Below are 15,552 nucleotides of genomic sequence, written 5' to 3'. Positions count from 1 at the left end.
TTTACAGCAACGGAAATAACACGGCTGAGTAGCCAGGTACTTTAGGAAAAATGTCAACTTTCTTACAACTCTGCAAAAATTATAAATTTGGATACTAATCTGAAAACATGTATTAATTTATAGGAAAGAACACGTTTTATGTTTACTATATAGATTCAATTTTCATTAAATCTCTAGCACTATTGAACTTGCAATTACAAAAGCGTACAGAATAAAAAAGCGCGTACTAATCTATGAGAGTGTAATTAGCACTAAAATTGTTAATATAAGAGTTATTGTAGCGGAAGTACTCAAAAAAAATATTTAAAACTATCATTTTGCATTATTTGGGGAGCGAAGACACCGCTACATTTAAGATGCTATTCAGGGAAATTACCGCAACGTGATGTTTCGAGGTTTGTGCATGTTCAACGTTTTGCCTATTTTAACGTTCGAATGCGTGTAAAATTAATCATTTTTGGCGAATTTGGATAAACTTCACGCTAGTTTAAAGTAAAAAATATAGTATGGCAAAGCAGAAAAAAGGGTTGTCGGATAAAGTAAGAAAATCAAAGCAACAGAAAAAATCATCGAACACGCTTGACAAAGTACGGAAAAATCCATTTGAGATTAAAATAAACAAACAGAAACATAATATACTTGGAAGGAAAACGAAAAACGACCGAGGATTACCTGGGGTATCAAGGTCAAAGGCCAATAAAAAGGTGAGGTAACTTGTAGAAACTTTTGTTTAACGTATTGTGGGTTACTGAGTTTAACTTCAACGTTTTTATTTGCCACTTATTCTTAAATACTATTCACTATTTATCCACAGTTTGTTTAAACTACTGTCGTTTTTCTGCTAATTTCCTTCTCTTTGATGTTTACAATAATTTTGGAACAAAGAAATTCACGTTAATCACGTACATATTTTTATGTTTTGTTTTGGGATAGAATTTATAATTATAGTGCACTTTTTAAACCAAATTCTGTATTCAGAGAAAAGACACTCTGTTAAATGAGTACAAACATCGAAACAAGACAAACCAGATCCGGGATGCTCGGTTCGGTCTTAATGATGAACAGATGACGATTGAAGAAAAGATGTTGCAAAGATTTTCAATGGAGAGGAAGAAGAAACATGAAAAGATGGCTCAGTTTAAGTAAGGAAAATATGTTTGGCATATAAAGTTTAAATGTGGGCTTCTATAGTTGCCATGTTGATTGTTTAATAAAAATTTCTCACTTACTATAGTTGCATATATATATATATATTGTTTGGTTTTTAAGTCAAGAACTTATACAAACTTTTCTTACCGAATGGTAGATGAAACGGCAAAAATACGCTAAGATTTTCATACCAATAAGCTGTTAAAAGATTATTTTGTTCTGGCTGATAGCAGAAGTAACAGAGTATTTTTCCTCTGTTAAGTTTAAATGATGATGAAGAACTAACACATCTTGGACAATCATTGTCAGCCATCAAGCAGTTTGATGATTTTGATGGAAGTGATGAAGAGGATGGACCTGGAGGAACTATGTCAGGTTTGTTAATGCTTTCACTCTGTACAATTCAAGTAATAATATAATTTAATACCTTTATTTTGTCTCCTCCATTATGGTAGCAAGTATTTAAAACGAAAAGACAGAAAACAAACACGCTTGCAGCTAAATACATATTAACATTTAATTGGGCGAAAATAAGCGCGGTCGCTACACCTAGTTTTCATTTTTTTTTTATTCTTTATGTCAGTTAGTGATCATGGATGAATGTTGGTTTTATATGTTAGTATTTGGATTTGATTTAGTTTTTAAGTATTTAAATTAAAAAAATGCTCAGCGCATGTGTTATGTTATAACTTATGAGTAGTTATGATTAAGTAACTTAATTTTATGACAGGAGAATATGTGGAGAATGCTCACTTTGGAGGTGGATTTTTCACCAAAAAATCATCAGAAGGCAACGACAATGAGCTTACCAAGACAAGGAAAGAAGTGATTGATGATATTATTGCTAAATCTAAACTGGCAAAGGTAAACACTACACTGTGCTCCATCAGCTCTAGTTTTGTCAACAGATAGTTTAAGATATAAGTTTTCAATTGTATTCAAATTAATTTTACCTTTTAAGTGAAGTTGTTAGGTTTTATTAAAGTTATTTGCTAGTTGTCGCATTCCAATTACATAATAGTCTCATCAATACACCATCTATCAGTACTTTATTTCTTTCTGGTTTATTTCTTTTTACTTCACCTGTTTCACCATGCATTTTACTTGATTTATTCCAAGGTATCCACTCAGATCCTGTATATCCATGTTAGGTACCCATGAACCCAATCTCAAATTTGTATGTTAATCTTTTAACCTATATTTAGTTTGAGAAAAAGGCAGCAAGAGAGAAATCGGACGAGCTGAGAGAAAAACTTGATGATGCATGGAGCGACTTTCAAAAACTAATCCAGCCTTCAGTGAGAACCTCTCAAGGTGAATATTTTTGAAACCTGTCTATTATTCTATGTCACTTTAAGCAGCACCAACTCTGCACCTATGTATGTATGGTGCTGACTCTGGTCTTGGTTAATGCACTCTTTTGTTGTTTGCCCATTGTTTGTATATACTAGATATAAAGATTTACTATATTGTACTTAATGCAGATAAAAACACTGCCAAAGAGAGATCCAAACCAGATGAGTATGACATGGCGGTCAAGCAAATGCTTTTTGACAGGAAAGCTGCACCTTCGGAAAAGTAACTCTTTTTATGTTCAATATTTTTTTTATTTTTTTTATGAATAACTAATGTGCAACTTTGATTGGTAATATTGCAATAACTATATTTTAATAAGGAATGGTACATTTTCTATCTTTTAAATATATATATATACCATTCAACTAATCTGTGTATTGGTTATAGTTGTCTCAATTTAATTTTTAAAAACAGGATGAAAAGTGAAGCAGAGTTAGAAGAGGAGAGAGCAGCTCTGCTCTGGAAACAGGAAGAGGAAAGGATTGCTAGGATGCGAATGGATGGTGGGAATGAAGATGCAAGCAGGAAGAGAACGCATCAATCGGCTGATGCATTGGAAGAGGAGTATGTAATATATGAACATGTGTGTTACTGTCGGTGTCATATACACTTGTAGTGTCTTATGTATTAGCCAATATACATATCAGCGAATGGGACTTTTTAAAAGACCATATGTAGTGCATAAATGTGTTATCCAAAGGTAAAGTGATGTAGGCCAAAGTTCGCCAATTACCTTAACACCCAAAACCTTGTCTATGACACAGATATTTTTGTACTGTTTACCTGCTTTATAATGTATAGTTACTATTTTGATTATGGCTATATCATAAAAATAGTTATATCCGTTCTATTTTTTTAGTTATGTAGTTGAAAAAGTAAACCAAGCTGAACCATTATCGTTTAATTTTGATGATGAAGATGAGAAGTCTGAAGATTATGTTGGGGAGAATGAGGTGGGTGGGGTAGATTGTTTCCATGTGTTCTACTGCATTTGGGTGAGGACTGTGGTCCCCAATCCAGAGCCTGAGTTTAGATCTGATTGTCCATTAGACTGACACCGCGAGTTCTTATGTGTGTAATGTTTGACTCTGTCAGCAGCACAGTTCTTGACCCTTTCTGCTTGTTGTTTAAATATGCAGGATTTATGTGGAATTATCTGCATAAATTATGTTTACTGTCAGTTATTTTTTGATATATATATATGTATATATTCAATTTTTCTTGATTGTATTGATTTTTTTTTAAATGAAGTTATTATTGTTTTGAAGGAAGAGGAAGAAGATGCTCCAGAGGACCAAGTAGAGTCGGAGCTTGGTGATCTCGGGATCGTGGATGATGGGGGAGATTCAGATGATGAGAATGATGAAGATCAGTCTGATGAATTCTCGGACATCGACTCTGGCAATGAGGAGGATGTTAGTAGCCTGGAGGAACAGCCAGATGTGGTGGAAGATGTTGTCAATAAAGCGGAAGAAGAGGAAGATGTTGGGGAAATGTTGAATAAATGTAAGTGATCTTGGGATTTACTTCTTGTTGTTGAGTTTACTTCTTCTCTTGAGTTTACATAGGGGTTGGGGGTTTGCAATTTTATTAAGATTAAACTTCACCTAAAATTGTTATAACTTATTTTAATACTAAGTTTAACAAAAAAAAAAAATGAATTATTTTGTGTCTATTTTATTGAACTAATGGGTAACTTATTTTGCTTTTTATATTGCTGCTTTAAAACCATTTGTTTTCTAAGTGTATGTTTTTAGCCAAAACCTTCCTCACTTTCCAGTTCCTGCATCCTACTCCGAGTTCTCCTTCCTCATTTCTTCCTCTGCTCTCTCTGCATCCGAAGTCGTGTCCGATCTTCGTAAGAGGTTTGCTCCCAGCATTGGTAAAGGCAACAAAGCAAAGATGATTGAATTATTCGCTTACATTTGGCAACACTGCTGCATGGTGGCTGCCCCTAAACCTGATTTCAACATTATTAACAGCCTTATTAGGTAAATCGATATCAGGGTATCATAGGTGTATTTTTGATAGTGCGTGAGATGTTTCCCAATTTTCTATATTAGAATACTTATAAATACCCATTCACCCTTATGATATCTTGCCATATCGCAGACAAAAGTATAATAAAATTAATGTTTTTTTACCAGAACAGCTATTGATAAACATATTTCTTAAATAACAAAACTATTGTAATTTTTATACAAATTATACAACAGATTTTATACCAACCACTCCTATTAACAGAGCAACTTTAATTAAGAAATTTTTCTATCATAACCCTAACCCTCTACACAGCCATGCTTATGAACTATGTGCATTAAACCCTGAGAACTGCAGTGAGTGTGTGAAGGAAAGATTGAAAAGGTCTTATCTTTCTTGTGTGCAAGCATCCCGTATTCAACTACCATCATTTGAAATCGTAAGCTTCCAGTTTAAACTTCTGTTTTATTGCCAAACATGATATTCTATTTTGTGGGGAGGATCTTGTCAAGGACCTGGGATTTGGGCCAGAATTACCCCAACACCAAAGCTGCTTATAGTAGTCATTCATGTGACCACTGTGACTGTCTTAAAATCTTAAATTGAAATATGTGTTTACACCTATTGAACAAATTCTGTAATATAACCTGTTTTGTAAATAGAAGTCTTATCTTTTAAAAACTCCAAAGTAAAGTTTTTTGCTACTATCTTCTTAAGTTTTATCCTTTGTTTAGCTGATCCAGTTCAAGTTGATAAAGTTGTTGTATTCAACAAGTGACTTCTGTCATCCTGTGGTCACCCCAGCTCTTCTATTTATCTCACATTTGCTTGACTGCTGTTCTGTGCATACATTGAGGTAAGAACGAAGAACAATTGATGGAAAATTCCTAAATTGTACCTGCGCTGTACTGACTTTTTGCGACGAATTTTCATTTCATCGTGCAGTAGTCTTTATTCTCCGCTGTTATTTTGAAAGATTTATGTTGCTGGGGCTTTGACTGCACCAAGATTTTCTAATTTCTGACCTTTATAAACAGGGCCACTAATTTTAGGTATAGTTGTTATCATTATATAATTGCACAGCTATAGTTTTTAAAATTGTGGTTACAGGGATGTCTCAAAGGGCTTGTATCTATGTACTGTTGCATACGAATATGTGTCATTTTCAAAGAGATACATCCCCGAATGTTTAAACTTTCTCACCACTGTACTTTGCATGGCAGTTCCTGATAAACAAAACAAAGCAGGTAAAATCTAACACAAAATTTTAAAAAAAGTTTTTTTTTGTTACATTTGTCAGCATACTTTAGTGTATTGCACAAGTTAATGACCTCTTTCCTTTTCTTTCTGAGATTTATCAGAATATAGACAAAAGTCTTTGGCCAAACTTTATTGTATTGCACAATGTAATAGGTAATTTTCTTGAGCTATCTGAAACCACAAATAATTAAATTTTGTTTCATACACCTTGTGCCCTCTTACAAGTTACTACTTGCGTAACTTTGTGAGTTACAATTACTTTTGCTAAATAATTTAATTTGGCGTGTTTCTAGACATACCTACAATCACCAGCACAAGAATCAATGGCAAGAATTTTGACATTCTGGTAGTTAAAAAAAAGAATAAGTTCAAAGAAAATCAACTTAAGCCTGACCTTTCTGTAATGATGGATGAGAACAATGACATAAATGATACAGCTCTTGTCAGGTGACTACTTTACTTTAATGTTTGTTTGGGTTTAGCTTTGGTGAATTTTCAAAGACTTTGTGAAATGAATTTCTCATTGAATGGTAAACTGCATTCCTGCATTTCTACCACTTTGTTCTATTGCTACGTTATGCAATTTCTTTATGTTACCTTACCAGCTGTCTTGTAGTTGAGTTAGCAAATGCATTTAGTTTGTCTTCAATTACTTTCAACTCTTTATTTACTATTTTTTATAGGTAAATTTCTAGCTGTGTTGTTGCATTAAGCCGTATATAATCAATCAGCAACTAATTATTTTACTTTGGTATACCATCTAAGTCTCAATGTCTGAATGTAGTATCAATTTTCCACTTATTTAACTAGTTTAATACAGATGCCAGCTTGTTGCAACTGCCACACGTCTTACTGCTCTATTCTCAACTTTATACTCTGAAGTTCCTGCTTATGATGAAGTGTTCACCAAAATTCACAGTGTATGTGACAAATTAAAAACCAGTTTTGACCGGTCTAATCTAGTCTTGGCAAAACTGGTTGATGGTGTGTTGAAGTCCATTGAATCTAACTGCCAAAAACCAAGGACTCCTATTTCTTTTGGTCAAAGAAAACCTAAACCTCTGCGAATGTTTGACCTTAAAATAGATGACACGTAAGTTTTTCTGACCCACTAACTCTTAGTCTTACCGTTTAAGTGTGCTAGGGTAAAAATAATTAGCAAGAATTGATTTAGCCATAGGCTTTAGTGTGACTAAATAAATGTTATTTATCCTCACATCGCGGGGATCGACTCTTGTCTTGTTACAGCGCGGTTGATTCGTTTTATACACCATGTGCCCACTTACGAGTTACCATTTATGTGTAAACACAGTTATTCATACATTGATAACAGTACATTATTTTCTGGTTTTAGTGGTGACCCTTTGAGAAAGAAGTCTAAACAGACAAACGCTCTTAAACGTGAACGTGACCGCCTTCTTCATAAACGTAAAAGAGAGATGAAAGGAGCGATCAGGGAAGTGCGCAAGGATTCAAAATTTATTGCCAGACATCAACAAAAAGAACAAGAAGCAATGTAAGCATGCAGTTTTAAGTACCAAGTTTAGTTGCTAATATAGCACATTTTAGTATTTTTATATACCTATTTAAACGAAATTAACATAATTTTTGGAACTCTTATCTTAACTAAATTAAGTTGGTTAATGGCATGTGCCAACTCTGGCATACACCCCATTTTCTCTGGCGTCCCTTGCCGCAGGACCTTACCAATGAACAACATTGTATATGAAACCTAGCAAGTCTTTGATACACAAAACCCACCACCTAATTGTGTTATTTATACTTTTGATTTATTCCAGGGATGCTGAAAGAGAAGCTAAAGTTAAACGACTGTATGGTTTACTTTCTAATCAAGAAGGAGAAGTTAAGAATATACAAAGGAAGAAATATAAGCTTGACATTTAAGATGTTTGTTCCCTTTTGTCGAGTACACTGGTGTATCGCTCAGCCATAAATACTAATAAATCATGGATTTGAAATGTGTTACAGTTTTTACATAACGCTTTTAAACTTGGACAATAAAGGGTATTTGTTAGGGATGTGTATATAGGATAGATTTTTGTAATATTGATGTAGTACACAGTTAGTTATGTTGACCGGGCAAGCAAGGACTTACATTTTGCATATCTATGTTAGTACTAGTGTTGAAATGGTTATTGATGTTGATTAACCAAAATGAAATAAGCAACAAATAGAGTTACATATCGGTTAAATGCAGTATGACGATGCGTTTGGATATTAAAACTTTCCGTGTATAGCTTATGAGCACACAAAACACCCTGAAACGAGAGTTACCGACAGCGAAGGCGTTTGTAATGGTAAGCACTGAACAGGAAACGTGTGTCTGCTCATCCTATAGAAATCATATTACAACCGAAGGGGCTACAGTTGTGGATTAGCAGGTGCGAGACGTACGTTCTGTAGGCATTTTTCGTGTGAATAATGTACAATTTGTGAACTTGTATGTGTTCTCTGCCGTCGTTTAAGCAATTGAAAAACGTAAATTGTTTTCCCGTACGAATATTTGATAATGGATTGGCATTAGCAACGTGGATTAGTTCAGTCTGTGATAAAAAAAAACTTAGTCTGCAATTTTAACGTTGTCGCACATTAAACGTAACTGGTAATCTGGCAGAATATATTTTCATCGAATTTTGATAAAACCCTTTGTATAATAACCGAGGATGTTAATTTTAAGATAAACCTAAACTTGTTTATTTTCTACGTGTACCTAATAAATTAACCCTACAGGCTTAACTAAGGCTGTTTTACCACAATATTTTTTTCAAAATTAGTAATCTAACTAAAACATTACTTTTACAACTTTACACAAATTCCATTTCACACTCTTATAACAGTATTCAAAAATGTGACATACAAATATTTAACAATACAATAAACAAACCATTTTATTGTGTGTAAATAAACAGTTGTAGGGCACCATTTTAATTACAGCTTGTTTACTCTAGTTTATTTGACTTCCACATGCTTTAGTATACTGTTTTATGGTTATTACTTAATTTAATAGGGTTGTTTACATATGCGATTTGCAAATAATTAGATTTTAGTAATTAAATCATTCGGTTTGTTTTAGATATATATGTCTAATATTCATACATTGATACATATCATACATATATACATTATTATATATGTCGAGTGGTGTATGCAGCCTTAACATAACCATTTACTCCAATCACACAGTTAGGGTAATTTGTTTGTGGCTGAGCTAGATTGTAATTAATTAAATTTGCACTAATTAGTGGGTAACTGGTGAGAAGAAACACGTTTTATTTCTTTCTATTTTATTTGCTATGAATGTGTCACTTTGGTTGTGGGTGTATTAATTAGCTTGTTAATGTATGTATGTGTTATGATATTACGTTAGGTCCCCAATACTTTCTTGTTATAGCGCCACCAGGCGGTATTTGTGAGTCACGTGTGACGTTACGACATTGAATGACATTGACTAAGGTTTTTGTTTTTTTACATTATTACATATTACACCGTGACGTTTGAACTACTTTTTAAAATCTGTTTAGTTTGATAAACTTGTTTCTCATTTAATAAACGACCGAAGGACATAACAGTATGTATTATAAATATACATGACACACACATGTTTACAATTTGCCCAAAAAAGGGCTTTAAAAGGTTTTTTAAGCAGTCTTTTAGTCTGCATTTGTTTATCATTTGTAAACAAATAACATTCTTCAATTAACAATATATGCTGTTCTTGTTTATTTGTATATGTTAAAGATTAGAAGTAGATCATATTTTACAATAATTATAATATAGTACAGTGTATTGGTCTATGTCTTATTTAACCTGCAAAAGTTGATTTGGTCTACCTTTGTTTTAATATTTTAGTTTGAATAATGAAAACTCTATAAAAATGTAGACTTTAATACATTTGAGATTTGACGCATACATATTGAAGTGTGTAAGTGTATTAAACATAGAATCACTAAGGCTTGTTGTACACTGTAAGGTTATATTGTTTTAATTTATTAAACGAAAACTTATATTGTTTAAATTTATTAAACGAAAAGAAGAACAAAGGTTCATTGTGGACCAGTTTAAGCTGTCAGTGTGTAACGATGTACTGGGAAACTCCCATTGTAGTTGAGTTGGTGGTGCCAGTCGCTCCTTGCCTACAGGAAGGGGTTTCATTTTAAATGAGGAAGCAACGTATATCTGTCATTTCATGCATGATCGCTTGGTGGGTTATGTTACATAGTGGGGGTGGCACCTTGTATGCTAATACATATCCTGACTTACTGTGTGCTAAATTGTTTACCGGTAGTAAAATCTTGTATAGGTTAAGGTCATTACACCAATTGCTTCCAATTAGGTTAAGAAAAGAAGGGTGAAAAATAAGTTTAAAATGTTAAACTACTGCTGTAGTTTAGATTTTTACCCTATATATATATATATCTGCTGTAGGATTTATTTTCTTAGGTTTTTTAGTTTTTTATTAGACCTCTTTTATATTTGTGAAAATTTGCCTTGATTTGATAGTTATAGGACAGTACCAAGTTAAAAATTGCATTGATAATCTGTGGAAATCGCCGTTTCGTCATTTGAAGGTTATCTTGTGTCGTTTGGTGATATCGCGAAGTTCAAATTTGCCGCGGTTGCTCATAACATTCCATAGCGAGAGATTAATCATACGTCATGCATGTGCCTTTTTCTCGCATTCTCTCAAAACTAGTTGGCATCACAACGAGTTCAAATTTGCGCGAAACTTGTTCAGCTTATCCGGATAAAATAGCTTCCAGTAAGTAGGATATGTATGTTTCCCGAACCGGCCAGTAATTTCTACTGACTATATAATATATACTAATCCGGCAAAGAATGCCTGTCTTCATGCTACAAATACGGACGCCATTTCCTATTCATTATGCACATGTATTTGATCAATATAATCTCTGATGCATCTCTCCGTCCTCGATGTGGTTTCCGTCTGTTATTACAGGGACAAACTCAATAAATCTTGCCCCTCTGTACAAAAACAAAGTAAATATTTCCTCAATGGGTTTTGTTAAATAAGTCACAATTAGAATACTGACGGCGCGGAAGAATTTTTCCAAAAAGATAACAGTTTTTCTTTTTAGTTAAAACACCATGTACATTAATATTAAATCCGTTTCGCAGTTTTCTTTGTAAAATATTGATTTAATTATTGCGCTTCAAATGGCTAACATGTTACCTAGTCACCATGCTACCCCCCGTTAAGCACACAAGGGGTGTAGAGTGCGTGTCCTTTCACCGTATAATTGCCTTGTCGCGCACAGGCTGTTCGCAGTTTGCTGCCGTTTGTTTGCTGTGTGTATTTAATCGCGCTTGCCCCAAACTTCAGTCTGCTGCATAGCTTCGCGCAACATATGCTAACAACATTGATCGATTAAACGTCGAAGTCGTTTTATTTTCTATTTCGAACATTTCATACGATGTGTCGCGTGTGTGCCCGAGCGTGTTTGGATTTTAAATATTTTGGAGATATTGTCCCTAAACTTAAATGATTTTAACTAACAAACATATATGGAGGCATGACGGAACCCCTATTTTTTATTTTAAAATACAAACTGAGTCGCCAAGGCGCATATTGTGGCTCCTTTTTCAAAATTGGAGGTGACATCTTATCTAAAGCACTCTCAATCCATATACCAACATAACGTGGGTCTTCAGAATAAATTTCCATGCGATTATCGCTATTCGCTATACTATATTTGCCTACCGTGTGTCTCAGATTAGGTTGAGAATATTCAAACACTGATGGTCCGTCACATCGACATCTGCACACCGAGGGAAGCGTTTAAACAACCTAACTGCTCCGCTCCTAATCCGTCGTCAGTACATTCTGCTTTAATTCCCGCGCAAGTGTGCACGAATTCTCCACAAGACTGTGTTCTGAAGGGTCTGATATACGACCCATTTCCACTGTTCCCACAAACCTGTTTGAACCCAAAAAACAACATAGGCGCCTAAAAGACTGTTGAAAGACGGCACTAATGTGGCAAAAACTGTTAGGATCTAATTTGTGTTTGTTGTTGTCTCAGTCCTATTTAAGATTAATGTAACAAAATCGCTGTTCGTAAAAACGGGAAAATTTCGTGTAAATGGCGAGTTTTTTGGCGAACGTTAATATGTATATGTGTGAGTTAGACCCAAAAAGTTGGCTGCTTTTGTATTTGAAAATCACTTTTAAAGATGTCGTTCTTTTAGATCATTTGACCAGCTGTCGTTCTCAATAGTGCTGGTGTAACTCTAAATTCCACGAACGTCTCGCACCTTAAAACCGATCTCGTTCCAAAAAAATTAACAATACCCGAACCAGTTCCATCCAACTTTTAATCATCGCCTTGCACCGGGTCAATTAAGTTAGCAGACCGCAGGCGGACTTGTACTTCGTCGGGACGCTTCTAATTTACCCAGATGTTATGAACATTTGATTGAACAACCACGGATCGCCTTTGTCGTTATCGGCCGCACAACGCTAATAAGTCGTAATCGCTGTTTTGTTTCGTTAATGAAGCTCGTCTATTGTTCGCCGTAGTTTCGTTGGAACAACAGCCCAGATAACGAACATACACCCACAGATTATCTGTATAGTTCGGCCCTGTTTACGTAAGATATTGCGAAGAATCAGAAAAGATTCTACCGCCCATTCGCAGAACGTTATCCATAGTAATACTTTTCTAAAACTACGGTAACTGAACAGCAGTGTTGCACATGTTTGAAACGCTGTTTGTATTTTTAGACATATATTCTATTCTATATGAATGAGAATGTTATTTTTTGTCAATTCGAATTTTTTTTAGATTTCCATAATACTAGAATATATGCATGTATTTCACCAATCACGAATTTAAGAAACGCTCAAAAACTAACTTGAGGTATTTTTGATGCCTCGTCTATGTAAAAATGTCTTTCCGCGTGTCGTCGCTATAGAGCACGTTGGGTCCGCCATAATTTAAAACCACGTCATCCTTCTTAATGATATTATCCACTCGTGAGCATGACCAATTGGTACTACCGGCTTTACAAAAGTTGGTATAATGACTATAATCCAGCCGGTTGGCGGATATTGGAGTTAGCAATGTGTTATTGGTATTTTTGTATTATGTTTCAAAATGCTCAAATTCTCGTAACGACTTTTCTCGGGTTCGACACTCGCGTTATTTGATTTTTTTCGCAAAGTTCGTAAAAAAGCAAAATCCTTTTGCCTTAGATTCAATTTCTTTTCAACAGATTGGCCCGATCTTTTACTATTATGGCACGGGAATCGCGTATTATTGTCAAATAGGCCACGAACTTAATCCCAACACCGAACGTTAAAAACTCACGATCCCAATGACAGCAGGCGAAGTTAAAACACATACATGATCATCGAGCTGGGTTCGTAATCCCGAGCGCGTTCACTTAATCGCTGGTTTACAGCCACGCAGTGCGATCCAGGAGACAATGTGGCCGTCGCAAATTACACCGCCTCCCCAAAACCCTTTGGTTGAACTATCCGCTCATCTTCGCGATTATCCGTCGCCCTAGACTCCCAGTCGTCCATTGTCCAGCGCCAGCTATTCACTTAGATGCGGCTTTGTTCTTTCTGATCTCCTTTGCGGCTCCTCATCGCGACACCTTAGGATTACCATCGTCGGCGTTCCATGAACACGACGCCCGCCCCCATAAGATTCCTAAAATTCCCAGAAACACTAATTATAGCAATCTATACTCCCATGGTATTTTAACCCGTCCGCGAAGCGAAACAATTTTCAATTTTCCGGTAAGTTGTCGTTCACTTGCGAAAAGCGTCGGTCCTATAAATCGTGGCAGGTTCTCACACAAAACACAAATTACCATGACCCGAATCGATTACCGCACTATCCGTTCAATGCATTCCCTATAATTCAACCAACAACCGCGGTCCAAAAACCGCTCAAATTTTATCACTTGACCGGTAGCCTGATATACGCATTCAAATAAACACTCCAAGCCCAAACATCGCGCAACCTTGCTAGTAAACCAATAAACACCTGTGTATTTGCATTCCGACAACACGTTGGCCCACAAGAGGCAAACAGGTCGCACATTCGGAGGAAATAGTTATCGGTTTTCGTCGCTTTCCGTCACGTTTGCAATTCTATGTTTACAGAGACCTAAACATTGCGAGTTTCCTACCTATAGCTGTTAAAACTCGTACTTTTCGTTGCCGAGTTGCAAAGTGTGCTATTCTAAATCCGTGCCAACTTTTAGCAACACCTTCACTTACAAATTGAAAGTGTCAAGTTTTGTTTGATTTTAAAAGCATGCTAATATTTTATATTGATAATTATATAGTCGTGTATAATATATAGCGGAAAACAACGACCCGCTTGGACATCATAATTGGTTTATAGGCCTATATACGATTTATCGGTACTACGATTTTGTAAAGCTACGTCGAGTTTGTTTCTTTGGTTATTTGAAACGCATGGTTTAAATATTTTCCATGAGATATACGCAAGTATATTTTTATGCGAGTTGGCTATATTTGAAATATCTTATAGCCACGCGTATAGATTCCGACGTGCTGTAACGGTCTTACCGCCCTTTGGTTAGCGCTGATGTTAAGTAGGTGGCGTTGGCAGTTGGGCGACATATGTTTTACTGCAGTGAGAGTCTTAAAAAAATATCAAGTTTTCTTTAAGTGGCAGAAATCTGTCGCCGTGGTTCTGCTCTTGTATTTTACTGTTCAGCATATACAATGCCTGTATAACAATGGCCCACCTGTGCCGTCACAGAAGAAAACAATGGACTTTTGAGCCGTGGACAGGTGAAAGGAGAGGCAATTCGTTGAACGGTCCTATCAGAACGAATCCAGCTCTTATCTATGACGCTAGAATAGTGCGTGCCTCGGGGCCCGAACCGCGACGCTTCGGCCTTCGCTACTTATCAGTGGACGACCAAAACACACTGAACCTGTAGTAAAGCGAGAAAAAGGCGACTGCACCAGCACTCTTAAAATAGCAGCTGCGGTTCGATGCAGGGCACCATTCATTCAACTGCACATGCAGCGCACAACCAGCTGAGTTCAATTTGTTAGTAGATCGATTCGGTATACATGCATTATTAGCAATATTCCATGTAATTGGAGAATATGCAACAGTGCAGGATAGTGACCGATTCGTTAATTAAAACTAATCTAGTATTCACTCATGTTCTGCCTGCATAGTTAAAGGAAGACTAGTTGTGTGTTTTTCGTGCAACGTTAGTAGGACAGTAGTAGTAAGCAAAAATACGTCGTCAATATATATGTGGTGCTTCTCGTAAATATCTCCGCGGAGCAAACTTTTCTATAAAAATTAGAACCGACTCGCTGCCTAATCCGTAACTAGTTCCCAACTTCGGATATATTAAGCAAGAATCCCACCCGTTAATCCACTTGCGTGCATCCATAGTGCCCGCATAGCGTACAAACAGCCAACCGAGACATCCTGACTGCATCCAGCCGGGCCAAGGTGCGCTAGTATTGTTGGTCGTAGGATTTACTTGCCAGCAGCAAACTCGCTACCGAGCGAGAGCCCAGCGGTATGTTTCCTTTTCGACTCACCGCCAAAGGAAAAAGGTTAATCTCTCGCTTGGTAATCGCGTCACAGGTAAAGGTAGTCACTCGCACGCTGTGTCCCAGCTTGGCCGGATTGTAAGATGCTTCGTAAACCAGTTTACATGAGCTGCCTTCAGAATATCAATTAGCGTCCAAACCGGACAATGCAAGGGAATTAGCTCATAGCTCTTGGGCCTTTTTTCTCAACTTCCTAATCGTAG

At 36.0% G+C, this 15,552-nt stretch overlaps 1 protein-coding gene across 1 annotated transcript; it reads left to right on the top strand.

Annotated features, from left to right (window-relative positions):
• Positions 1 to 356: 356 nt before the first annotated feature.
• LOC100180269 (nucleolar protein 14-like) lies at positions 357 to 7,728 on the top strand. The gene is made up of 17 exons (XM_002128080.5): positions 357 to 704; positions 979 to 1,142; positions 1,412 to 1,524; positions 1,880 to 2,013; positions 2,355 to 2,463; positions 2,634 to 2,727; positions 2,920 to 3,069; positions 3,365 to 3,458; positions 3,774 to 4,011; positions 4,286 to 4,496; positions 4,801 to 4,924; positions 5,220 to 5,341; positions 5,596 to 5,732; positions 6,039 to 6,192; positions 6,566 to 6,838; positions 7,100 to 7,261; positions 7,545 to 7,728. Exons 1-17 carry the CDS (start codon positions 507 to 509, stop codon positions 7,648 to 7,650), a joined length of 2,583 nt encoding a protein of 860 aa, XP_002128116.1. The 5' UTR covers positions 357 to 506; the 3' UTR covers positions 7,651 to 7,728.
• The last annotated feature ends 7,824 nt before the right edge of the window (positions 7,729 to 15,552 follow it).

The sequence above is a fragment of the Ciona intestinalis genome, chromosome 5 (genome assembly GCF_000224145.3).
Source record: "Ciona intestinalis chromosome 5, KH, whole genome shotgun sequence".
Taxonomy (NCBI): Eukaryota; Metazoa; Chordata; class Ascidiacea; order Phlebobranchia; family Cionidae; genus Ciona; species Ciona intestinalis.
The sequence above is the reverse complement of the archived record's forward strand: the minus strand, read 5'-3'. Positions and strand labels throughout refer to the sequence as shown.

Excerpts from the sequence above, each read along its gene's own strand:
- LOC100180269 (XM_002128080.5), top strand. The coding sequence starts at position 507 with ATGGCAAAGCAGAAAAAAGGGTTGTCGGATAAAGTAAGAAAATCAAAG. Across the intron at positions 2,014-2,354 it reads CTAAATCTAAACTGGCAAAG|TTTGAGAAAAAGGCAGCAAG; the intron begins GTAAACACTACA and ends ACCTATATTTAG. Across the intron at positions 6,839-7,099 it reads GACCTTAAAATAGATGACAC|TGGTGACCCTTTGAGAAAGA; the intron begins GTAAGTTTTTCT and ends TTCTGGTTTTAG.